Source organism: Neophocaena asiaeorientalis, unplaced genomic scaffold (genome assembly GCF_003031525.2).
Source record: "Neophocaena asiaeorientalis asiaeorientalis breed wild unplaced genomic scaffold, Neophocaena_asiaeorientalis_V1.1 scaffold66, whole genome shotgun sequence".
Taxonomy (NCBI): domain Eukaryota; kingdom Metazoa; phylum Chordata; class Mammalia; order Artiodactyla; family Phocoenidae; genus Neophocaena; species Neophocaena asiaeorientalis.
This window is the reverse complement of record NW_020172677.1, coordinates 760813-787060: the sequence shown is the minus strand read 5'-3', so window position 1 is coordinate 787060 and position 26248 is coordinate 760813. Positions and strand designations below refer to the sequence as shown.

Here is a 26248-nt window from a genome sequence, read left to right as displayed (position 1 = left end):
TCCCTCTCCATGACATTTTAATACCACAGATATACTACATATCTGTCAAGGTATGGAGGCCCTTTGGAGGACCACAAACTGGTTACGTTTTGTTTTCCCCCAAGAGTCAATTTTCACCTGTTGGTAGTGATACAGTCCCTGTTGAGAATGCATGGCATGAGGCACAAGTTATAATTTACCTGACATTTCAATTTTGATGCTCTAAAGAGCTGTTATGGACATAATCTTTACATAATTTTTTCCAGAATATGCATTGCCAAGTATCTGCTGATCGAGTTTGTCACAAGTGCCACTGAAGTGACAAAAGGCAATTTCATAGATTATTAAGAACAGCAATAACTATCCATGAGCCATGACTCTGTGCCAAGCTCTGTACTAAGTGCTTAACAGGCAATGTGTGGTTTAATTCTCACACAACATTTGTGACTTAGGAACTTTTATAATTCCTGTCTTCTATACAAGGAAACTGAGGCACAGAGATTCATGGCTGGTAAAAATACAGTAGAGGGTATTCCTTGTTTCAAAAACTGATATCTAATAAAATACATTGGAGAAGAGTTATTTTATACTAGAAGGGAAAAGCCTGTCTGGAAATCCATGAGCCAGCGATTAGGTGTATGGTGGAGAACATAAGATTAATAAGATAGATACAGAGAAGAAATGATTACTACAGACCCTGGGCCTACAAAAGCCATAGATGCATTTTGTTTACTTACATCACAAAATAATTTATTGGAGCAAGGAAAGGTTGACATGTGAATAGGGTCCATTATGGGACTTTAAGTATCCAAGATCAGAGTAATTTCATCCCTCTAATCATCTAATCCTTTATCTTTAAAAAGAGGACAATATTTATGCCATAATACTATGAGGACTGAATGACATAATATGTGTTAAGTCCTTAGCACAGTGTCTGGAATCTTGTATTACTTTATGATCATCATTACTATTCTCCTCATCAGTTAAGCTTCTGTTGGCAGATTATGACCAATAGGTAGAAGTTCTAGTGGGACAGCTGCTTGCTCAATATAAAGATTTTCTAAAATGAGAGCTGTTGCAAAATGGAATAGGCAGTATTGTAACCAAGTGAGCTCCTGCTGAAACAGTTCAAGTCAAGAATAGAGGATTACTCCTGGTACCCAGATTGTGAGATTGAAACATCAGCTTCCAAAAAAAGGAACCAGGGTTACTTGGAGGAAGAACTTACTCCCAGTCTCAGCAAGAAAAAAAAAAAAAAAAAATTACAACATGTGCTTGTCATATCAGAAAGTGAAGAAGCTAAAAAAAAAACCCCAAACAGTCAGGGACTTCCCTGGTGGCGCAGTGGTTAAGAATCCACCTGCCAGTGCAGGGGACATGGGTTCAATCCCTGGTCTGGGAAGATCCCACATGCCGCAGAGCAACTAAGCCCCTGTGCCACAACTACTGAGCCCACGCACCACAACTACTGAAGCCCACGTGCCTAGAGCCCGTGCTCCACAACAAGAGAAGTCACAACAATGAGAAGCCTGCGCACTGCAAGGAAGAGTAGCCGCCGCACAGCAACGAAGACCCAATGTGGCCAAAAATAAATAAATAAATAAATTTGTAATTAAAAAAAAAAACAACAGTCATAAGGAGGAGGACTTAGGCACCAACATGAAAAGGTTCTGAAGGTCAACGAGAGGGCATTTTCAGTATCAATAAGGTTAACGTTCACAATGGATTAGAACATATCAAATATGTTTAAATCCATGGAACTAATAATGATACTAATAACAAAACAAAACAAAACGAAAACTCCTTGTTACCTTTGGAGGATGCTCGGCAACCAACTCATTGTTTTGAAAAACTAGTTAATAAGAGGAAAGAATCAAACATTTTTTCTATCTAAACTATCCTTCAGGGTAGTCAAACAGTGGTCTGGGGAAGCTTCTCTTTAGAGAAATATTTGAGATTATAACTGAGTAGGGAATAGTAGAATTAAAATATCACCATTTTAAACCTCAGTGGTTCAATAGATCCAGGCAATGATAATTAATAACTGCTAACATCACAAAAGGAAAAACAATCGTACATTATGTGCCTATTAATGGAAAAATAACAACCAACTATGAGGAATTATTGCCTAAAAATTGAGTCCCAGTCTGGTCAATTTGCTAGTTCTAAATTTGCTACTTATGCATAGAAAATACAAGGGAGGCAGGGACTAGTTAAATTCTAGGGATGCATCACTAAATTCAGACTATTGGAAACACTATAGGACAGATGACCTAACTTCTTTTATAAATAAATTGCAAGGAAAGAGAAATTAATTAGAGATTTAAGATTCATAACCAATTGCAACATGGATCTTATTTAGACCCCGATTTGAACAAAGACAGTGAAAGAAAGAAGGAAAGAAAGAAAGGAAGGAAAGGAAAGAAAGAAGGAAAGAGGAGGGGGAGCAGGGAAGGAGGGAGGAAGGAAGGGAAAGAAGGAATGAACTGGAGGATTCTGAACAATCATTTGATGTTTAGAGATTATTACTAACATTTTAAAATCTGATTCTTAGAGATGTTTTTAAAGAAGTCTTTTAGATTTACACACTGAACTATTTCTAGATGAAGTAATACATGGTTGCTTCATTCATAATAGCCAAGATATAGAAACAGCCTAAATGTCCATCAATGGATGAATGGATAAAGATGTGAGATACCTCCCTATCTATCTATCTATCTAAAACATTCCACTGTGTGTATACATATATCATTCAGCCATGAGTGAGAAAGAAGGAAATCCTGTCATTTGGGACAACATGGATGGACTTTGAAGGAATTATGCTAAGTGAGATAAGTCAGAGATAGAAAGATAAATGCTGTATGATCTCATTTATATGTGGAATCTAAAAAAGCTGAACTCATAAAAATAGAGAGTAGAAGGGTGGTTATCAGGACCTGTGGGGTGGGAGAAATAGGGAGCTGTTTAAGGGTATAAACTTGTAACTAGTAGATAAATAGTCCTGGAGATATAATGTACAGCTTAGGGATACAGTAAAAATACCATATTATAAACTTCAAAGTTGCTAAGAGACTAGCTCTTAATTGTTTTCACCACACACACACAAATAATAACTATATGACATGATAGAGATGTTGCTGACGCTACTGTGGTAATCATATTGTAATATATAAGTGTATCAAATCAACACATTGTAGACCTTAAACTTACACAATGTTATATGTCAAATATATCTTAAAAAATATATGCTTGCTGCTTCAAAATAATCCGTGGGCTTGAAGAAAGCCGGTGAGCTCAGATCTCAAACAAGACTGGCCAAAGTTGATACCTGTGGTAATTGGTGATGATAAGCATTATATTATACATTTCTCTATCTTTGAAATATATTTGAAATTTTCCTTCAAACAAAAATAACATATCAGTGTGCTTGTTATGAAACGATTTCTGTTTGAGGGCAAGGTTGGGCTAGCTGTTACCTAAGGTCCTTGTTAATTTGATAATTATTTTGCCTATAAAGATAAAATTAGTAGAATAATGTTAGGAATTTGGTTCTGGAGGGTGGTACCTGACTGCAAAATCCCTCTCAAGCCTTTATTTTTCAGTGTGTTAAAAACAAGACATCAGGCCCAAAATGGAGTCACTTTTGCTAAGCCCTCCATCATCAAACAGACTTAATTACAGTTTCAGTTCTGAACTGGAACCTTAAACCAGTCCATCACGAATTGCCTGATCAGCATGGGTTAGGTAATCTGCCTGATAAACCTCTGCCCCCTACACGGGAAGTAACCTTGCAATAACCAATCCTCTTTTTTGCCTAGTAAAACTACCTTGTTCCTGCTCCCTTCTGCCTATAAAAGTCTTTTATTTTGCACAGCTCTTTGACGCTCCTTTGTATCAGCTAGATTGGATGCTGCCCAATTCATGAATCCTTGAATAAAGCCAGTAAGATCTTTAAAATTTCCTCAGTTGGATTTTGTTTTTTAACACAAATGATCCTATAAAGGAGTGAGGATTATTTAAGAACTAAACACAGAAGAGACCCTGCTATATTTCATTTAGAAAAATAAACTGAATTTGTACTAACCTTTAAATGTCACCATATTTTCAGTGAATGAGCTGACTAGGACGCGTGCACCAAAAGATTCCTTCAGCCAACCTGGATAATCCTCACCAAGTATTTTGATGTTCCTATTCAGTATCCCAACATCAGCTGCTAACGTGTAGCTCTGACTGGTTTCAGGAACAAGGTATCTTTCAGCTGCAGCGGAAGGACAGTTAGATTATTACCAACACTAAGAAATACCTGTCTTTATTAGTTTCTTTGCAGCTCACAGACCACGTAACTTTCTAATATGCCAAAAGTCAACACAAATGCATGAATTGATTAGAGTTACACGCTTAAATGTACACAGATGGCAGTCGGAAATTATACCTTTTTATTTATAAAATAAATATAATCAAAAGTATTTCTCCTATTTACAGCAAAAAGGTTATTATAATCAGCACTTACAAAGTCACTGCTTCATAGGTATTTTGCAAACACTTCAAATTATACACAAAAACACTCTTTGAGACAAGGTGGGACGCTTACTGTAATTTTAACAGATGAGGAAATGAGATAGAGAAGTAAATGAACTTGCCCAGGGCCATGTAGACAGTCAGCAATACGTAGGTATTACCTCTCCTGAGGCCTAAACCTTGGTTTGTTCCTCTTTTCCTGTGACATATTTTGTACCAACTACAATTCTTTATAAATATGTAGTAGTATATCAAACATAGTCTGTACATTTACATCTTAATAATTTTAAAACAGAACCTAGGGGCTTCCCTGGTGGCGCAGTGGTTGGGAGTCGGTCTGCCAATGCAGGGGACACGCGTTTGAGCCCTGCTCCGGGAAGATCTCACGTGCTGTGGAGCAACTAGGCCAGTGCGCCACGGCGGCTGAGCCTGCGCTCTGGAGCCTGCGAGCCACAGCTGCTGAGCCCACGTGCCACAACTACTGAAGCCCACACGCCTGGAGCCCGTGCTCCGCAGCAGGAGAGGCCACCGTAGTGAGAGGCCCGCACGCCGCAATGAAGAGTGGCCCCTGCTCACTGCAGCTGGAGAAAGCCAGCGTGCAGCAGCAAAGACCCAACACAGCCAAAAATAAATAAATAAAAATTTAAAAAACAGAACCTAAATTACATTCTACATTTCTAGAAGTCTTACCCAAAACTTTAAGACAAGCAGGTACATTTCAAGCAGAGAGAAGTGTTTGGTACTTTAAATGAAAGAATCTATACTGCTGAACTTCAAACACTGTTTTACGATTAAAATGTTCGTCAAAGAAACCTTTTTCTTTTGATTTAAAGAAAAAATATGTGATATAGAATGACAGACACGTGCTTCTATCAAAATACTGCTTTAAAAAGTTCTTTTAAGTTTCTTTTTCATGCAGGTCTGATATCCACCAGTGCATAATGCCACCTTAGCTGTAGGTCTCAGGAGCATCAGAAGTATCTGAATGGCTTTTCTAACGTTACACTCCTGTCTGCTTCCACTTCCTGGGATTCAGATGAAGGTAGCATGTGAAATGGGGAAAGGCTGGGGTGCTGGGAAAGCCCTGATACTACAAATTGAAAGGTCATCTTCAGTTGATTCTGATTAATTCCTTCTTTCCTTGAGAATTAGAGTTTTACCATTTTGCTGCAGCTTGTCTAAGTGCAGTTACCGCTGAGGAATGTGTCAATGAAACAAATCAGGACAAAGATGCTCTTGGATCAAGGGTTCTCAAATTTCAGTGTGCATAAGAATCTCTAGAAGCTTCCCTAAAACAGAAAGTGTCAGCCTTATCCCATAGAATGTAATGGTCACTGCTGAATATTTGCTGACTGAATTAATACACACAGCAGGGACTCTTTGCAGCCAACACACAAACAGTAGCATCCTTTGGGTACCAGTGCCAATCTAAGTGAAATGCTCCTCTAAAAATCTGAGATGTTTTATCAAATGATTGTAATTACAGAGGAGAGCACTAAACTGTGAATATTTCGAGACATTTAACTTATATATCTATTTGGTTAAAGAACAGCCACTTACCAAAGTGAGTATAGGAAAGGGTATCATTGAGAATGAGAATTTTGTGATCATGCAGGATTTTAACGATACTTCTAATTTCAGTCTGGTGGAAATCATAGCTTGTGGTTGTTATCACAATCTCTTCTCCTTCCTTAGAAAAATTCAAGTGCCAAATTCAAGAACAATTTTTTAAAAATAGGTTTATATTTCTTAATAACTATCAAATAATTCTAATTTAACTTACATTGGTTACAACCATGGTATTATCAGCGAGAACAAATCATACATTTAGGTCTCTAAAATAAATATGCTTTTGTTTGATAGCAAGAATTCTATATTTTGAATTATCTCAACATTTCCTTAAGTTGAATTCAGTCACTTAATAAAATCACAGGTGATATACATTTTTAAAATTAGATATATCAAAGCAAATATATTCATATTTTTATTAAAAATTGGTCAGGATAATACTCTTAAGACTTAAAAAATTTCCCCCAGATTTTTTTTTTTTTTACACAGTTAACTATCACTGGATATTCCTGAAAGGTAAGAAAGGCAGAGATAAGTGACAGGGCACGGTCAAGTCTTAGAATCTCTGTATATCATATATGACAAGCTCCTCTTTGTCAACCAAGTCTCTGCTCAAAAGTACTTGCAGGGGATGAAAAATAACTTTTTCCTCTACCCTTCCAAGTTCTCAGCTGGGACCCCTGTAACAAAAGTCATTAACAAGAGAAAAGCATATAGATTTATTCGATATAAATTTTACATGACATGGGAAATGAAGCCCTGAAGAAATGGTTAAACCTGAGCATTTTCATGGAAGAGTGGAGAGTAGAGGAAAATTGTGATAGGTATGAGCTAAGTGTAGGAAACTGGGAGAAACAGCAAGGGTTGGCCATTCAGATTCTTCTCTGTGTTACTTTGTCTTCAGAGCTGAGGATGTCTCTTTCCTCTGGGTATAAGGAGGGCAACTCTCACATGAAGGTTTTGTGACCTGCTTCAGGGGAAGCCAAAAAGTCCTTCCTGCACGTGCAGAAATTTCTTCCCTTAAACTATTCATATTTTGGGGTAGCATGTCCTGAACCCTGTCATATCCTTGAGAGAGGCTTTCTCTGGCCACTCTATTTAATGTTATCTGCCACCCTCTACCATGGCAGTCTCTATCATCCCTGTTTTATTTCCTTCATCACAAAGATTATAATCTGAAATAACACACATTTATCTGTTCATTTAGTGTCTGCCTCTCCCACTTAAATGCAATTTCCCCTATAGTTTGACCAATTTCTTCACAAATGAATCCTCTATGCCTAGAAAATGTCTGACATTAGGCTAAATATTAATTATATAAATAATATGCAGAAAATATTAACTGGATAAATACTAATAAATGATAATTGGATAAATAATAGGGATATTTAAATCATTTAATCACCTTTTAAAAAGTAATCACACCTCAACTATCACAAATATGAATATATTGTAAGTAGCTTATAATAACTCTCAATAAATCCTCCTTCTATTTATTGATTTTACACTACATTAAGAGAGCCAACCCCATATGTTTTGATGATTTGTATTCATTTACTCAGACTAAGCCTCACTTTGTTCTGTGACCTTATAGCTTATTCTCAGCAGAAAGGAACTGGCTGAAATCTGAGAGTCCGGAAAAGTAATCCATCCATTTCCTTGACCCTTTTGCATTAAAAAGAGTATTTGTAAAACATGTGAGTCCGTGGCCTATGCAAGCCTGGGAGTGTAGTAGAGATCGGAATTGCCACCATTCATATTTTACCAAAATCTCTTATTTAACTCAGGCATGTTTTGAATATCACTGGGCATCAGGATTTGTTTTCTTCCCAAATGCTTAACATGTAAAATCACAAATTAGAAGTAAAGAGATAACCAAGATAACAATAAAATGTATTTAAAATAATTCTTTTTTCTTTTGCAAGAATTTGTAAATAAATATTTTTTACCCCCAAAGTTTCATATTTTCCTTTCATAACTAATATATACATAATGTTCTTTATATGTTCTGAAGAACCTTTGACACCACAATTTTTGAATGCCTGCTATCAAGTCAGCTTTCTGAGTGCAAGCTAATTGCAAAACATACATTTCTCTACTGGCTAATCATGTGACAAAATAAATGTCCATTGGAATAAAGAAGAAACCTTAAGTTGACCCATGGCGTGTTTTCACTTTCCACCACATAGTAATTCCTCTACCTGCCAATCCACAGCATCCATCAGAGAGAGGACTTTGGAACCTGCCTCTGCGGTTTCTGAGAGCTTAGTTTTATATATCGAACGTGGAATTCCATGAAGATCCAGCTCACCAAACACCCCTACAGGAGAAAAACACACTCCTATTTATTCACTGCATAGAACTGAGTTACGTGCTAGTATAAAATGAAACAGTTAGTAGATATATTTTAATAAGCGACTGAACATTTTAGAATGAATGGAAAGAATTGGGGTTATCTGCTCAGGGCTATATAAGAAGGCTTTGGCCCTTTGCCCTACTTCTAGGAATCTGGTCTCTATAAATTGAATTAGTATACAAGGATACATCAATGAGGATGTTTAATACAACAATATTTGGAAATATTAGAAAAACTAGAATTAATCCAAATGTATATCATTATAAGAATGAAGGAGTAAATTAGAATATATTACTAATACTGTAGTGTAATGTGCTATAAAAATGAAGAGTGTTACATGCTAAGTATCAATCTGGAAAGATATTCATAATATGTTAACAAGAAAATTGCGCAGAAATATATTTAGTTCGACCATGTTTTTGTATAAGGCACCACAAGTCATTTTATGTAATATGAATACAGGCATAGATAAAAAGCACGAAAAACACATGTAAAAATTGCTAATGTTAGTTTCCTCAAGGGGAGAGTAGATCTTGATATGGTTCTGTGTTGCTACAAATGTTATTTTTGAAATAAAAAAATAAACACATAAAAGCAAACAAAAATTTTTTAAGACTGAATTTGTTTGCCTCAGGAAATTTTTCTTTAAGATTTGAATTTGTCTGTCTCGCAAGAGCTAATTCAATTCTAAACCACTTTTTAATCCCCTTTTTTATTGTCACTGTTTTAGAAATTGTACATCGGAGCAACTGAAGCACATTTATGTGTCTTTTAAATAAATGTGCAGTGGTATTAATAAAAGCAGTTATTTATTAGGACCAAATTAAACCCTCTCCGGTCCTTTGCTTTCTAGGCTCGAATAGGAGTATGTACAGCCACACAAATGCAACCGGAAAATTAAAACTTAGCAACAGTTGTGACTGGATAACTGATAGCGAGGCAGGAGACATAAGGGCCCCCAGGACAAATGGTTTGGGTTCATTCCTTGTGGACGGATACTCCGAGGTGGGAATAACAGGACAATTGAAGAGAGGAGGCTGGGTCCTGCCCAGATAGAAGATAAGAGACCACATATTCTTCATTCTTGAAGTCAGGAGACCTCCCCGACTACCCATGAGCAGAAAGGCTCCTTGGAGGTCAAAAGGGAGTGATTCTAAGTGATGGCAACTAATGCTCACTACCCACAGGCCTCTTCGGTAGAATCCATCTTGGCTAAGAGATGCACGCGCACACATGGGAAAATCCTGAGATACACCAAATACGGACTCTGAACCAGGCAAGTCAAAATGATTGGTCAAAGGAAACAGGGAAGAAATGCCCCATAAAAGTGATTCAAACTGCCACGAGGGTACGACTCTCTCTCTGAGTCCACCCGTGTGTCTATCCAAAAGTACTGTACTCTTTTTTTCTCTTAATAAACACTTTACTTGTTTCACTACTTTCCATCTTTGTAGGAATTCTTTTTCTGTAAAGCCGTAGGGCCAGGGCCTTGTTACTGACCACTGGTGTAGTGGCTAGGATTTGGTGCTGTCACCACTGCGACACGACCTTAATCACTGGTGGGGAACCAAAACCCTGCTTCAACACCCGAGATCAATAACAGAGCCAACTGATCCACAGATTTTTAATACTGTGTAGGAATAATGCATAAGAAAGTTACCTTTTAGGGGAAAAGTACTAAAATATGAAAAATATTATTGCTTATATAAAAGAAAGATTATGAAGAAAACCAGATTAGAGAAACAATATACATATGGAGTGATTCGTTAGTGTTGCAATAAATTACATTTTGGAAATATGCACATCTGTATCTATTTTAATGTGACATGATTTAATTTTTTAAAATCTCAGCAACTTCTATAACCTGTTACTACAAATCAATGTCTGTAAAAACTTCTGAAACCGTAACATCATGAACTCATAACAAGTCTTTTAGTGCTACATGTTCTAAAGTAGATTTGCAAAACTAATATGACTCTTTTGGTATCTGGAAACACATACCTAGGACCTTTGATCCTTGATTTGGTCCTTCTGGAAGAGCCCACTCTGGAGTAGAATGATTCCCTCTAAGAACAATCTGTAATTCTCCTTTAAAAGGATTATCTTCCCAGCCACCAATTAATCTACCTCCCTGCAGTGAAGCAGAAAATTGTTAATACTTCAAAACTGAGCAGGAAGAATTTCCCCATAAAAAAGGAATTAGGAAGACTGGCAGCCTCCCCTAGTAAAAATGAATGAATTTTTGTTTTAAAAAGAACAGTACTGTAACTAGAAGTGACCTTAATTTAACCCAGCCACTTTGGGATGGGCAGTTTAAATGATTTTTCCAAGGTCAAATTCAACATCTACCTACTGTCAGAACTGGACCTGAAACTGAGACCTCCTAAAACCTAAGCTAGTGCTGTTTGAACAGATCACACTGTACTTTAAAATAATGCGGCATATATAAAATATACTCTTCTATTTATATCTAAGCTATGTTATTCATGAGCCATCACTGTTAATAAAAATTGCTATTACTAAATGCTTGCTGATTCTATGCCAGGCATAACATGCAAGGTTTTACATGTTTTATATCATTTAACCTTTACACTAAACCCATGAATTGGAATTACTGTTCTCATTTCATAGGTGAGAAAACTGATGCAGAAAGAAGTCAGATAACGTAACCTGTTACCAAACTATTAAACAGTGAGGTAAGGATTCAATCGTAGCATTAATTTACCTCTAAGCTCTGTCTCTAACACCTTTAAAGCATTAAAGGCCTAGTTTTATGAAAGAAAGGCTCCCACTTATTCTTTAGTGGTGCTTAATACCCTTTTGGTTAAGCTATTCTTTTAAATGAACACCAATAAAAGACTGACAGAACAATTAAACTGATTAAACTATTACATGTTCAAGACCATCTGAGGTTTATGAGAGAATGAGGTGATTATTCCAAACAACTGAAATATTTTTATTAGTCTGCTCCTGGTTTTCATAATCCCACCTACATCCATTCATTTTAAGAAATACTGTTTGTTTTCTTAAAAAAAAAGGCTTGAAATCTTTTTTTTTCTCAGAACTCCAGTGGATTCTCTGTTAGTTGCAGCAAGCTGTGAGTTTAACTTTACCTAATAATAATACAAATATTCTAAAGGATTGAAAATGAGCAAACCTCACTAAAAATTGGCATGATAATTACTGCTTTAGGAATGTGTCATTAATATTTAAAGGAGAGCAGAAATATATTGAACTTAGGCTTGCATTTCACGCGGTAGAGCCAGTTGTGTTTTAATCACATCAGGTGCATATGCTTTCTTATAATTTGCTTAGTAAATCTCCAACATTCTAGCATTTGGCAAATAAGGCTATAAATTATAAGACTGTCACTCTTACCTGCAGTAATATGTAGGTAGCATTCAAAACAACTTTTCTATAAGAAGACTCTGCAGCTCCCACATTATGTTTATCTTCCAATTCTAGAACCCCCCAAATAACGAGTCTTTCCATTGGTGGAATATCTGTGTCTGCCACAATCCATGTTCCTATAAAACAAGACGTTAATATAAGGAATATAACATAATCCATAGACTATAGCCTATAGATAAAACACTGACAGCCCTATCAGTGAGTCCTAATTTAGAAGTTGGTGAGCCTTTTTCCACACAATGACTAATTCTTGTCTCTCTCAGAAAATCCATTATTCTTAATATTCAGGTTTAAATCCACATAAAACCCAGAAGCAACGTCTGACATCCAGGACACAACTGAATCCATCTCTTCACATTTTCTCTTTCTCCAAGGTGTGCTTCATAAAGGTATCTACCCTAACTGCTAACTATTGTGGTATAAACACAGCGTTTTATTTATTTACATTTATGCATTTACCTTCAGGAATAACAACATTTGCTCCTGGGTGAGGTATGGTATAATTATTTTCTCGAGATGACTGCCAAAAAGAATCATTTGACCATAAGCTGAAAAGAGAAAAGAAGTATTTCCATTAAGTTTTATCTCTGTATATTTAATGAGCATCTCCTTAGAGTGTAGCACTATACTAGATGTTTTAGGGATGACAGAATGCAAATTGGATAGTTTGTAATTTCAGTAAATAGACAAGCTAATGTATGCTATTAGTAAGGTACTCAACACACACAATTACATATATAGTTTTTTCTCCATTGAAGAAAACTTCCTTTCCACCCACAATCCGAATCACATTTTCTCCTACTAAATCCTTATTGTGATACCCTAATTTTGTCTAAAATGTAAATAACTTAACTTCCTCATAAGATTTCACATGGTGGAAAAGTGAAAAGAAATGCATCCTTTGTCCATTTAAAGACCCTTACGTATGGTGCTATTTCGTAGGGAAAGGGACAGGAGGGTATATAGTTGCCTAGATTCTATGAAGGGAAGGCTGGAAGAATGGTCTGTGAATAGGCAAGGATGGGTCAATGAGGGTAAGCCGCTGGGCTGTGGGCAGGACGGCAGGTCTATAACCAGAGTGAAGGTTACGTTACATTGAAATAAATATGGAAAGCACAGTTGGAAGAGAGACGGTCTCCACTTTCCATCACTATGCCTGCTTGAAACTATCTCAGTGCAAATTGTTACAAAGAATGTTATTATAAAGTTGATTGCATTTTCCCATTTAAAAATGTTCACAGGGGTTGCTCTCCTGACCTAGTAAAAATGTTTAAAAATTCTATGATACTAATGCAGGAATTTTACAAATAACCAATATAGTTTGTTTCATTAAAAGTATATTTTTATCACACATTTGAATTACTAAGCTGTATTACTAAAAACTCTGTTGATCAAAAATCCTGGCATAAAAATTTTGTCTCCATGGATTTAAAAGAGAGGTTAGCAATTACACGATCATTTAGCATTATTTAGATTCACAGTAATACATTTTTCATGACGCAATCTCAATGAAGGTTTGTTTAAAGGTTGTATCTATCTAAATAAATAAATTGATCAGGATTGTGCAGATTCAATAGTTGAGTTCATCTAGCTTTTCTCAAGCCTTTCATTCTTATCCCCAGGAGCACTATACCACATGTTATACATTCTTCTACTAATTGCCCACTGTTACGATCAAAAAAGCCCAGTACGGGCTTCCCTGGTGGCGCAGTGGTTGAGAGTCCGCCTGCCGATGCAGGGGACGCAGGTTCGTGTCCCGGTCCGGGAAGATCCCACATGCTGTGGAGCGGCTGGGCCCGTGAGCCATGGCCGCTGAGTCTGCACGTGCGGAGCCTGTGCTCCGCAACGGGAGAGGCCACAACAGTGAGAGGCCTGCGTATCGGAAAAAAAAAAAAAAAAAAAAAGCCCAGTACTTCTTAAACTAAGCATTTGTGTGTTGTGTAGCTAGACCTGTATATTCTAGTCCTGAGGTACCAGTTTTGGATCAAGATTCTGTTTGTTTTCACTGATAGCTATTTGCAAAATACCAATTTATAATTCCAATTATAGCTATTTCCAGTGAGCAGAGCTCATATTGTGAGAGGAAAAACATATCCTATGACATATACATGTAGTGTATCAACACATACCTCTATCACATCCTGGTCTACACCAATCTAAATCTATTAATGAGTCATAATAAATATTAAGTAAATATTGAATAATTTTATCTACCTTAGACTATCTAGGGCTTTTTGGCCAATAACCTTTATGGCCCATATTTCTTCTGAAGTTCTCTAGACTCTTTTTTATGAGCCTCCCTGCTTTCTCTACTGTCCCTCTGTTACACAGAGTAGTAAAAGTGGCCTTTTCAAAATGTAATGTCACTTATCAGCTGAAACATTTAAAGGCTTCTCATATTTCTTAACACTAACTGCCTGCATGACCTGAATGGTCTGATTTCCACCTATGTCCAATGCTATGTCCAGGCCACTCTCCCCTGCTCACAAGGGTCCAGCCATGCAGATTTCCTCTCAGTTCTTGGATATGCCGCACTCGTCCCCACATCAGGGCCTCTGCCCAAGTTGTCCCCTTGGCCTCGAACCCAACCTTCACACAGCCAGCTCTTACTCACCCTTTGGGTCTCAGCTAGAATATCCCCTCCTTTGAGAGGCTGTTCCTAACCATCCACCCAAAGGAGGCCCCTGCCATGTTGTCTTCTGTCCCAGCCCCTTATCCATTCCCTTTACAACCTTTATCACAACTCAAACTCATGTGCTTTATTTTCTGCTTACTTTTTTGTTTGTTTGCGTGTGTTGGCATCTGTCTCTTCAGACAGAATGTGAGTGTTATGGGGGCAGGGACCACATCTTTGTTGTCCACAACTGAATCTCAGAGCCCAGCACAGTGCCTGGCACATAGCAGGTGCTATTTTTTAATGGCTGGATGAACATATAAACAAATTCAATTATTATTCTTTTGTGCAATGTTATCGCAGAATCTGTATATTCTGAAATCGCAATTCACTTAATAAATAATATTGATTTGTACTTGATGCACAGTAGTGGGCTCTTACATGCCCACTAACTGTTAACTTTTATCATCAGCATCGTTATTTTTATGGTTATTATTTGCCCATAAGGGACACAAATATTCATCAAATCAGGATCATGCCTTTAAGGGTCTTAAAGACTAGTACTGTTGTGTACTAGTACCATCATGTATGGTAATTACTATAATATAAAGTAGAAAGTTATGTTTCATATGAGATATAAAGGTAAAGGACTTTATAAGTTTCAAAGACAGAAAAATTATTTTTAACTACAAGACTTAATATATATTTTGGAAATTGAATATTTGAAATAAAATTAAATAAGTTGTATTATGAGACTTGACCAAGACTGTTATTCTATTTAAAATATGATACAAATGAACTTATTTATAAAACAGAAGCGGGGCTTCCCTGGTGGCACAGTGGTTGAGAATCCGCCTGCCAATGTAGGTGACACGAGTTCGAGCCCTGGTCTGGGAGGATCCCACATGCCATGGAGCACCTGGGCCCGTGTGCCACAGCTGCTGAGCCTGCGCTCTAGAGCCCACGAGCCACAGCTACTGAGCCCGTGTGCCACAACTGCTGAGGCCTGTGCACCTAAAGCCCGTGCTCCACGACAAGAGAAGCCACAGCAATGAGAAGCCCACACACCGCAGCGAAGAGTGGCCCCCCGCTTGCTGCAACTCAGGAAAGCCTGTGCACAGCAACAAAGACACACGCAGCCAAAATTTTTTTAAAATTAAAAGAAAACAAAAAAACAGAAGCAGACTCACAGGCACAGAAAACAAACTTATGGTTACCAAAGGGGAAAGGGGGTGGGGAGGGATAAGTGAAGAGTTTGGGATTGTCACATACAAGCTACCATATATAAAATAGAAAAACAAGTATGCACAGGGAACTACAGTCAATATCTTATAATAATCTATAATGGAAGAGAATCTGAAAAATGTATATATATATAACTGAATCACTTTGCTGTACACCAGAAACTAACACAACACTGCAAATCACCTATCCTTCAATAAAAAATAGGGACTTCCCTGGTGGCGCAGTGGTTAAGAATCCACCTGCCAATGCAGTCGGCCCGGGTTCAATCCCTGGTCCGGGATGATCCCACATGCCGCGAAGCAACTAAGCCCGTGCACCACAACTACTGAGCCTGTACTCTACAGCCCGTGAGCCACAACTACTGAGCCCACGTGCCTAGAACCCGTGCTCCATAACAAGAGAAGCCACTGCGATGAGAAGCCCGCACACCACAAAGAAGAGTAGCCCCTGCTTGCCGCAACTAGAGAAAGCCTGCCATGCAGCAACGAAGACCCAAAACAGCCAAAAATAAATAACATAAATAAATAAATTTATTTTAAAAAATAAATAAAAACACTCACATACACAGACACAAAAAGACAGTTATTCTAGAGAAAGAGATGCCACCTGCTAAGAAAGCATTGAATCAATGAGGACATAGTTTCTGGTGCTGTTGGAAGTTTGTGATCTCAGGTAATTCACTTAACGTCTTCAGGCTTCAGCTCTCTCACCTATATAATAAGGGAATTGGTCTAAAAATCCAGATCTAACGTTCTGCAAGTATGAGATTCCCAGTAACTTTCACACATAATTTGTGTGAGGTTTTTTTCCATTTTGTCATCAGGGTGGTTGTAAGGCTCAAGTGAAGCAATGAGTGTGGAAGTGCTTTGGGACCTACTGTACAGGAGGAGGGCACCAGTGTCTCAGCCATGATGACATATGAAAAGGATGCTGTCAAGAACTATTTAAGTATATTAACGAACAAAAGGCCTGTATACTTATATGTGGCTGGTCGCTTCCTGGGAATTGGTTTTCTTGATGGAGGATGTACAGGAAAGCAATCCTGGAGAACACAGCAGTAAGCTTGGAAATTAATAACAACATCCTTCACATCAGGATCCAGGGTCCCAGAAACGGACTGGCTCTGATGAAGGTCATTTTTTCCTGACACTGAAAGTGAAGTAAAAGCAGTTTAAACTAACATGATGATCAAAGTACTTGAATGTAAACAAAATATGGCAATTTGAAAATATTCTTTAGATAGTAACTTGGTATAATTCAAATGTATGGAATAGGTATGAAAAAATTCTGACAAAATGCACACGTCTGATTAAGAAGCAGAGTCAAAATACCTTGACAAAAACAAATATTTTAGAACTTGATTAAACTGTACTCTTAAATATTTTTATTTTCCAAAAATAATTAAATAATAAAAATGGAAACAAAATATATGACAGTTCATTGTACTCATTTCCTCTAATTTTGTGAAATAAATGTTGGAGCCAATTATGAGTGTTGGTGCTACATCCAAACATAAAATGTAAGTTCTTAATTCAACTCAAGCCTCTTCCAGGGTAAATTTAGTCTCCATTCTTTAATTCAACAAACATTTATTGAGTCCTGCTATATACAAGGCACTATATAACACATTTGCCCATTAAGCAATTTTTCTCCTCCTTTAGATGAAGCAATAGATAAAACAATCACTTTTGCCTATTGAATACATACCCAGGTAATATAGAGTACTAGTGTTGGCTTCAAGGTGCCAGTCTCCATTCTTGCTAGTATTCCAATTCAATGGATTTGAAGAGCCATTCCTCATATCAATGATATTAAACATATCAGCATTTTGAGTGAAGTTATGAGATATGATTACATAGTCTTGTTCCTATAAAAGTTTGCAAAAAAGTGACTTGTTTTATATGCTAATATCCTGCATAACATACACTAATTTTTTTTTTTTTTGCGGTACGGAGGCCTCTCACTGTTGTGGCCTCTCCCATTGCGGAGCACAGGCTCTGGATGCGCAGGCTCAGAGGCCACGGCTCGCGGGCCCAGCCGCTCTGCGGCATGTGGGATCTTCCCAGACCAGGGCACGAACCCGTGTCCCCTGCATCGGCAGGCGGACTCTCAACCACTGCACCACCAGGGAAGCCCAACATTCACTAATTTTGATGACATTAATTAATTAACCCCATATCAAAACTTAACTTTTGGTTTTAGTTTGGTTTTCATCTTCCATTTATATTTTGTTTATGAACGTTTTACCTGTCTATGGTAATAACGCTAACTCTATCACTAAGGTAATGAAAGTCTTTCTTTCTTTCTCTCTTTCTCTCTCTCTCTATATATATATACATACACATACATATATATGTATACATTCAGAGAATATTTAGTTTCTATAATGTTTCAAAACATTTGAAACAGTGCTAGGTATTGTTTTTTTTTGCTGCCCATATGTAGTACAAGTAGAAGAATGTGAACAGGGATGAAAACACCCAATTCAGGATACTGGTGACCATTAGCAGTGAAGAGTGGGGATTGATTTCAGAGCAAGACATACAGAGGACTTCCACTTCACTTAAAAATGTTTATTTCTTTAAAAAAATCTGAAGTACATAGTCACAGAATGTTAGATTCAGATAGATCTAGGTGGTGGGAATATAGGACTCGGCCTGTTATTTTCTGTACTTGCTATATTTCAGAATACAAATAATAAAGCCCTTAACTGGTGCCCAAAACATCATAAGCACTGAATAAATGTTAGTTATTATCATGGTAATAATAACAGGGCACAAGCTTAGTACTATAGGAATGTGGCAGAAAGATGGCTTACTTCTGATTCTTAAAGGAGGGGGTTTTTTTTGGCTTGCTTCTGAGATTTAGGATGGGTCATGAAAAGTGTGCAGACTTTACCAGGTCAATATGTGAGGCAAGGGCATTCTGGGCCTCACAGTTGGTGTAAGGATGAGTGTGTGGGCTGCTTTTGAGTAATATGCAATCAAAATTATTAGAAGATGGATTATGCAACTCTTTGTTTACCTTAAATCCATAGAATGTTGACGTATACGAAATGTTGGTTATGTGATCTACACTTTTAAAATACCAGTTAATGTGCTTTGCATTTGGAATCAGAGCCATCCATCCAGACATATGAGTCAGTCGTTTCTTCTGAAAGGGAACAATGCTTGTGCCTATAGAACATAAAACAAATCACAGTAATCTCTACATCTAGAAAATTCCTTCTCTTATGAACAAGTGCAAACGTAAATATTACTCTAGTTTACGGAAGTCTCTAAAGAGGTCAGTATAGTATTTCATTACTTATGTTCTAAATGTCTTTGTTTACCCGAAGGCCCCACTGTTCAATATCACACTTAACTGAAACATAAAATGCTTTCTCACTTGGAATTCTGAATTGAGATGGAGGCTTTGTTCCTTAGGGAAAAATAAAATTGAACTATGATGACAATAATGACCACTAAGACAAAAGTGCTTAAATATATCAATGCAATTTTTAAAATACATTGATCTAAAATATAATTCCATTTCTATTCTTTTAAGAACTTAAGTCTTCAGAATCCTTGATCTGCAAAATATGCAAATATAAGTCCTGAACTTTATTAGATTCTCCTATATGGGTTGTGTCAATCAAAATCAGCCTAGCAAGTATGAATGGAAAGCTTTGATACAGAGCCCTTAAGGAACTAGACTAAAGTAGACCTACCTCTAACACTGGCCATGATACCCTAAATTTTGTGAATGATGAACTTGGAACCTGAACTACCTGTAATGGGAAAAAAATTTAATTTGAGAGAATGCCTGACAACTTCAGCTGAAGATCTGGAAAGATCTCTCACAATATAAAGAAAAACATCTGTGATTAATGAATTAATTCTGTTCTTTCCCTCCCTTCTCTCTCTCTTTTCATCTCTGATTGAATTTTATGTTAAATTTGCAACCTCTTCCCTTACAAAGTTAGGTGGAAGAAGCTAGGCGCAAGATTACAAAATAAACTGTCATTCTTTTCCTTTGGGGATAAGGCAAAACAAATTCCAATATCTAGGAGGAACAAATTCTTTGGCTTATGAATTAGCATTAAGTTTTGAAAAGCCCATGACCAGAGGCACTAAAAACTCACAGTTTTTAAGAAGACCTGCAGAGTATGAGAAGAACCATAATAATTTGGATTATTCAGCAAATATCCACTCCTCTCCCCTCCTTGAGGGCAGGATAGACTTCCCCGCTCTGTGGATACTGGGTGACTTCTTTGGTCCCTCGGCTATTAGCAGAACTGACACTGCAAAGACTTAAAAGTGCTTGCTGGGTGAAACATGCCCTCTTGAGGCTCTGTCACTGCAATGCAAAGAGGCTCCCCCAGGAGAATAGTAGGTAGCACTATTAATAGTGGGTAGTGACCTTTGGCGTATGCAGACAGAAAAATTATATAGATCTGGGGGGACAGAAATCTAATTCAAGTTACCCAAGTGGAAATTTGCTACCTCTTACCTATTTCCTAGATCCAAGACAATTCACAGACTGGAAGCAGCTCCACTGAGTGGGAGAAATCTGTGGCCATTTATCAGGCTACTGCATACTAAGGAGAGGAAACTATCCAGACCTTCCAAGAGTTGTTAGCTTCTGGCTCTGAACTGATACTAACCCTCAGACACCCTAATGCCACCATGGTCTACCAGCTGGAGTGGCACCTTATGAAGGCCAGGCCCTAGAATGAGTCTTTGCTCAGTCTCATGCCTGGTCCACTGAGGCCACTGGCTCATCTTATGGTTATTCCTCCAGTTCCAAAATGTATAGTGGGAATAGGCATAGAACTTTGTTTGGAAGAAGGGCAGAAGTTGAAATTCTCACAACTATAATTTTAGCAGTTATAGTATGGCTGGTATAATTATACTACACGTTTTCAAAATTCACTTGGCCTATATTGAGATACATAATTTTAGTTTCAAATTGCAAGTTTCTACCTTGTAAATATGATTAAATGTGGAAATTTGGGAACGCTGTCATCAAGAAGCTACATCATTTAGATTTATGCAGAAAATGTAGAAAACTGTATTTGAGAATCATCTGATAGCACATGTTTGGTTCATCAATGCCTTTCCTATTTTCCAAAATCTGCCGTCTGTCAGAACAGTGATATGAGAGTGGATTAATTGTAGATAAATATTTTAACTAATAATTCATAGACAGATGATGGATGTGTGGATGGATGGATGGATGGAATAATATAAAGATCTGAGCCAATCAGGGCAGATGTGATGAAAATAGATATACTTAGTAACTGGAAGAATTCCTAATGGAGGAAGGGAAAATCATGCAGGAAGGACTGAGTGAACACTCTAGGAACCATGCTCCCCCACCCTGTTACGAAAATAAAAGAAAAGCAATTCTAAAACCTTGAGGGGGGAAAATGCAGATATTAACACCACAGTGAAAAATCTGAGACATGTGAGAATCAGGGTTACTACTATATCCCCATTTAACTTGCTTGTCTGGCTGGTGCATATGCCAGATGCATCATGAATAATGACAGTAAATTAATGCAATCTAGTCAGGCAATGACGTCAAGCCATCTGGTGTTCCAGGTACATTAGCTTTACTGAAACAAATCAGTAAATCAACAGTCTCTGTGCAGCTATTGACCTAGCAGATGCTCCCCCCATCCTATTTCAATCAGCAAAGATAATCAAAATAATTTGCTTTCAGTGGCAGAAAAAAATGGTATATTTTTACTGTCTTGATCCTAAAGCTATGTCAACATTCCTGCTGTCTGTCATAATATTGGCTGGAGGTTCCTTAATCAGCAGAATGTCATGCTGGTCCAGGCGTTTATTCAACACTCCTCACAAGCCCATTTTGGGATGTGATATTTGTTTCCTGCCTGGTTTCTGACTGATATAAATATTATGTTTTTCCCAGTTCTCAAGAAGATGATGATGAAAATTGAGGAAAACATATTTAAATGAGTGGTTTAAATGATTGTGTTCTACTTACCGAAGGAGTCTGAGAGAACCACATCCTTTTCAAGCAGAGACACTGGAGAAGGCTTGTTGAATGCCAGCCGGTGGAAGCTGACCGAGGCGTCACAGACAGACCCAGGGAATCCTATGCTCCACTCGGCTTCTTGACTGCAGTGAGAAGGGTCCAGCAATGAGCTGTGTGGAATGACGGTGTGTCCTTTGTGACCTAGGAAATGAACACAAACAGCCGACTTCCTATTTCATGTTAGAAAACTAAAAAGCTAAACAGTCTAAAACATATATTTACTATAACCCATAGTGCCACGAATACAATCTAAAAGTCTAGTTTCCTGGGGTTTTTTTTTGTCATGGGGTAAGGGGACCTCTACAAAGGCTTTGCAGTGGACTCTTCCGTCAGGGAGCTTATCATGGATGCTGCTGAAACATGGGATCTGAAGCACCCATGAGAGCCAAAGTAGGGGATGGAATGTGGGATAAGTAACTTGGCCAAGGACACACGGAAGGATACGAATCCAGGCAGTTTGAACACAGAGCTTGCGCTCTCAACCAATGGACTGTCAACAAACTTAAGAATCTAAGCTGAATTAAGTAAATGAATAAAGGTCACACAAAGCTCTGAATATTAGAACCATCTAAATGTTCTCCCTCTTAAAGCCACAGTTAGAACAGGAGACAAGTCAACAACTGTAGTTGAGAATTCAGTCTGTTTTGAGTATCGAGATGAACCTTCCATCTTTCAAAGGCTTTCAAATATCTGTAGCTTTACTTGTCAATTGTCTCTCTTATAAAGTATTATGCTGAATCATACACACACACACACACACACACACACACACTTCCTATCTGATTTTGCCAAGTCATTATCATTAAAATTTTATAAAAATGCTAAACTCTAGAAACCATGATTATTTACAAAAGGATTTGACTTACTCTGAACTTGAAATGGTAGAAAAGATTTAACCTACAAAGAATGTTGAATTTTGTACTAGAGTTCCCATATTCTTTGAATCAATTCCAAATTCAGAATTTAGATTGGAAAGAAAAAGGCTAACAGCAGGCCTGTGACTTATTACTTCCCTCTAAGGTACTTGAGCAGGATACATCCAGTCTGTTGCTTATGTAAATAAACCTGGAATTTATACATTTATTGGGCATGACTGGCTGGAGAATCTGGGTAGTCATGTAAGCAGTTTCCTCTGCGTAATTAACCGAGTACAAAATGGAGGCATTCTCAAATGAAATGGCTTCCTATTGTGATCAACATTCCATAAATATTGCTCAAAATTTGCTGTTAATTCAAAACCCAAGTGCAAATGCAGGAGAAAAGGGACATATTTGGAGGTTGCATCTGATAGTTTGAGACTTTGCTAGAAAAGGATATCTCATCTATGCCTAGTGTTGACCTATATCCTTAAGTCATTAGGAAAGTTTGGCACCAGTTAAGATCTGTGATTCATCTGAGTCTGCTTTGACAATTCAACTCTCTGTGTTAACACAAACAAAAAAATATATTTCCAAAGTATTTTATCAGAAATTAAAACATCACATTACCTGTAAGTGAACCATCAACATCAATCAGTACCACTTCATGTTCCCATCGAAAGCCAGCCTTGTTTGTTGTGTGAGAATATTGGATGTCAATGAATTTTGCACTCCAGCCTCCACATCTCTCATTACAAACGCCAGTGATGGACGTCACTCCCAAAGCTGCACAGCTGGGACGGTCAAAGTTCATGAAGTGTACGGAAGATACAGTCAACCCTTCACTAAATGGGAGAACCAGGCCTTTCATTGTGCAAAATGCAGACCCCATTCCCAGTTCATCAACATGACCAACTATTTTGGCATTTTTAATCACTGCTCCAATGGCTTCACCCCATCCTCCAACATAAGGAGCCAGGATCCTCTTCGTTTCAATTCCAGCCTCATAATTATTGACCATCACGAAGTTATGAAACTGAAGTGCACCTCCATTGACCCATTCAGCTCCTTTTTGACAATTCCAAGTAGTGAGTGAATTAAATATTGCAGGCTCTGGCACTGTAGAAGTACAAGATCCTGTCTGCATGGGGAAATATTCTTCAAATATCCACAATCCAAACCAACCTTGAGAATGAACAGTGTTATTAAAGAATTCTCCAAGAGGAACTCTTTTTTGGCAAATGTTTCGGTCATAGGATGGCCCATCAGGGTGGTTGTTCATTCGGTACCAAAAGCCAAAGTGAGTGCCACCAGCAGCTGCGTTGTGTCGTATGGTGTTGTTTGGATTGGTTACCCAAAATGCAGCTGGAGTCACGTCGTCATTCAGAAGACTAGTACTTTGCTGTACAAATACTGCCAAGTTATATTGCAGGATATTGCCATGTTCAATACCATCTTCTATAAAAAATGCTCCCCCCCTGATATCATATATAACATTCCTCTCAACCAGAAGGTGATGTGTGTTATGGATAGTAACAGCTCTGTTATAGGTCTGGTGAATTGCACAGCCTCTTACATAAGATTTAAACTGTAAATCTCCAAGCAGGTGCCAATGTATTGGATATCGCCCCAACCGGAATGCCTGGCCAGCATGGAATATCTGTCAAGCCCAGAAATCACAGCTATTTAGTGATACACACAGACTCAGAGTTTGCCTGGCTCATACTTTCTTGTTTCAAAATAATAGCCACTTTTACATTAATTATTATTAATGCATTTATATCTCCCATATTATTCCTGTTTATCATTTAAAAATGTTATCTGACCCCCAACCCACCTTGTTTTATTCAATCTATAACAGCCCATACTTGTTATCAAATGAATGAATGAACAAAAGCCATCTTCGACTCTTCTACTTTTCACCTTGCTGTTATGAAACTTTCGTGTTCAGCAAAATACCTCGTAAAAGACTTCTTTTTCTCCTTCACTTTGATTCTTTTTTAATAAGAAGAAACATTTCTTGAATGTTTACCATGTGCCAGATATTCTGCTAAATGCCTTATATGCATGGTCACAGTCTTTACCACAATCTTAGGAAGTAGCCACTAATCATAAGCTTCATTTTACAGATGAAGAAAGTGAAATTTAGAGTATCTTGTTCATGGTCACAAAGTTTCATTTAAACTCACTGGTCTAATTATAGAGTTGGTGCTCTTATTAACCACTCTGCTATATTTTCAACAGGTCTACGATCTAATAAGCTAATACAGAAGATGCCTCTGTGTGTGTGCGTGTGCGTGTGCGTGCGTGTGTGCGTGTGTGTGCGTGTGTGTGGAATATGATCTCATAAGGTTTGGAAATAAATGGTAGGGCATCTATTTATTTTCATTCTTCATCTAAAAATAAAAATTAACTATTAATAATATTTACTATACAGATCGACACTGGCAACCTCACCCACTCCATATCCAGATGTTACATGTGTGTAACATAACCTAGGAGAAGGTTTATTTTTTACAATATGCAGTCATTGACTCTGCCACCCTCACTGCAGGTGAGTGAGCTGTTCCAAATTTAATGGATTTATGGATTTTACTAACCTTCCTTCCCACCCTTCCTCCATTCCTTCCTTTTACTGAATACTTGATAGAAACTGTGCTAAACCCAGATTATATAGGCTGAATATGAATAAGATACAGAGGAGCTCCTGATCTCTTGGGCATAACTTGCATATTTATTCTTTTATTTATATATTTGTTCAGTTAATAGTCAATTGAGAATCTGCTATAGGCTAAGTACTGTTCCAGCTACAGAGGAATCAGCAGAAAACCAGAAGGACAAAAATATCTGAACTAACTGACTTTATGTTCTAGAGGAAGAGATAAAAATCAAATTAAAAATATATCAGGAGTTATGAGTTAATAAAGAAAAACAGGTGTTTGGGCAGCTATTTCAAATAAAAGTGGTGAGGAACATCCTCTCTGAAGAGATAACATTTGAGAAGAGATCTGACTGAAATGAGTGTGAACCATTTAAGTACCTGGTGGAGGAGCATTCCAAGCAGGATGAAGAGCAAGTGCAAAGAACCTGAGACGGGAGTGTGCCTGACGTGGGCAAGGGACACAGGGAGGTCTATGTGGCCAGCATGGCAGGCGCCAAGGGTAGATCACACAAGAGAGAGGCCAGCAGGGGGTCAGATCACGTGGATCCTTTGGAAAAGGCTTGGACTTTTTGTTTTAGGTGTAATAGGAAGCCACTGAAGAGCTCTGAACAGTGTTAGCAAGATCTGATTCACATTTTAAAAATTGTACTTTGGCTGTCGTGTGGAGACTTCACTGCAGATAGGGTGAAAGCAGGAAGACCAGTTAGGAGAAAAGCACAGTAGACCAGGTGAGAGGTGATGGTGGCTTGGGTTAGGGACCAGGTGGAAAAGGTAGAAAAACAGTACATTCAGGATACAGTATTTTGTGGGCAGAGTGGATAGACCTTGTTAATGAATCTGATGTGGGGTGTGATAAAAGCAGAGAAACAAAAATTTGGCATGATTATGTGAGTAATTGGATGTATTAAAATCATCTGTTTATGTCTCCTCTACCAGATTATAAGTAGTATCTGGCAAAAAGCAGGTGCTCAATTCACATTAATTGTATGGAA

The 26248-nt window shown here is 37.8% G+C and overlaps 1 protein-coding gene across 1 annotated transcript in view; it reads right to left on the bottom strand.

Moving 5' to 3' along the window:
• Nucleotides 1–26248, bottom strand: part of PKHD1L1 (PKHD1 like 1) — a 152064-nt gene that overhangs the window by 34774 nt on the left and 91042 nt on the right. The window contains exons 49-59 of the mRNA XM_024739724.1: nucleotides 23225–24254; nucleotides 21687–21878; nucleotides 18717–18868; nucleotides 17400–17559; nucleotides 16670–16841; nucleotides 12293–12381; nucleotides 11801–11949; nucleotides 10424–10553; nucleotides 8268–8386; nucleotides 6058–6187; nucleotides 4064–4237 (exon numbers count right to left, since the gene is read on the bottom strand). Of these exons, the coding sequence (XP_024595492.1) occupies nucleotides 4064–4237; nucleotides 6058–6187; nucleotides 8268–8386; nucleotides 10424–10553; nucleotides 11801–11949; nucleotides 12293–12381; nucleotides 16670–16841; nucleotides 17400–17559; nucleotides 18717–18868; nucleotides 21687–21878; nucleotides 23225–24254 (2497 nt within the window). The remainder of the gene's footprint in view (nucleotides 1–4063; nucleotides 4238–6057; nucleotides 6188–8267; nucleotides 8387–10423; nucleotides 10554–11800; nucleotides 11950–12292; nucleotides 12382–16669; nucleotides 16842–17399; nucleotides 17560–18716; nucleotides 18869–21686; nucleotides 21879–23224; nucleotides 24255–26248) is intronic.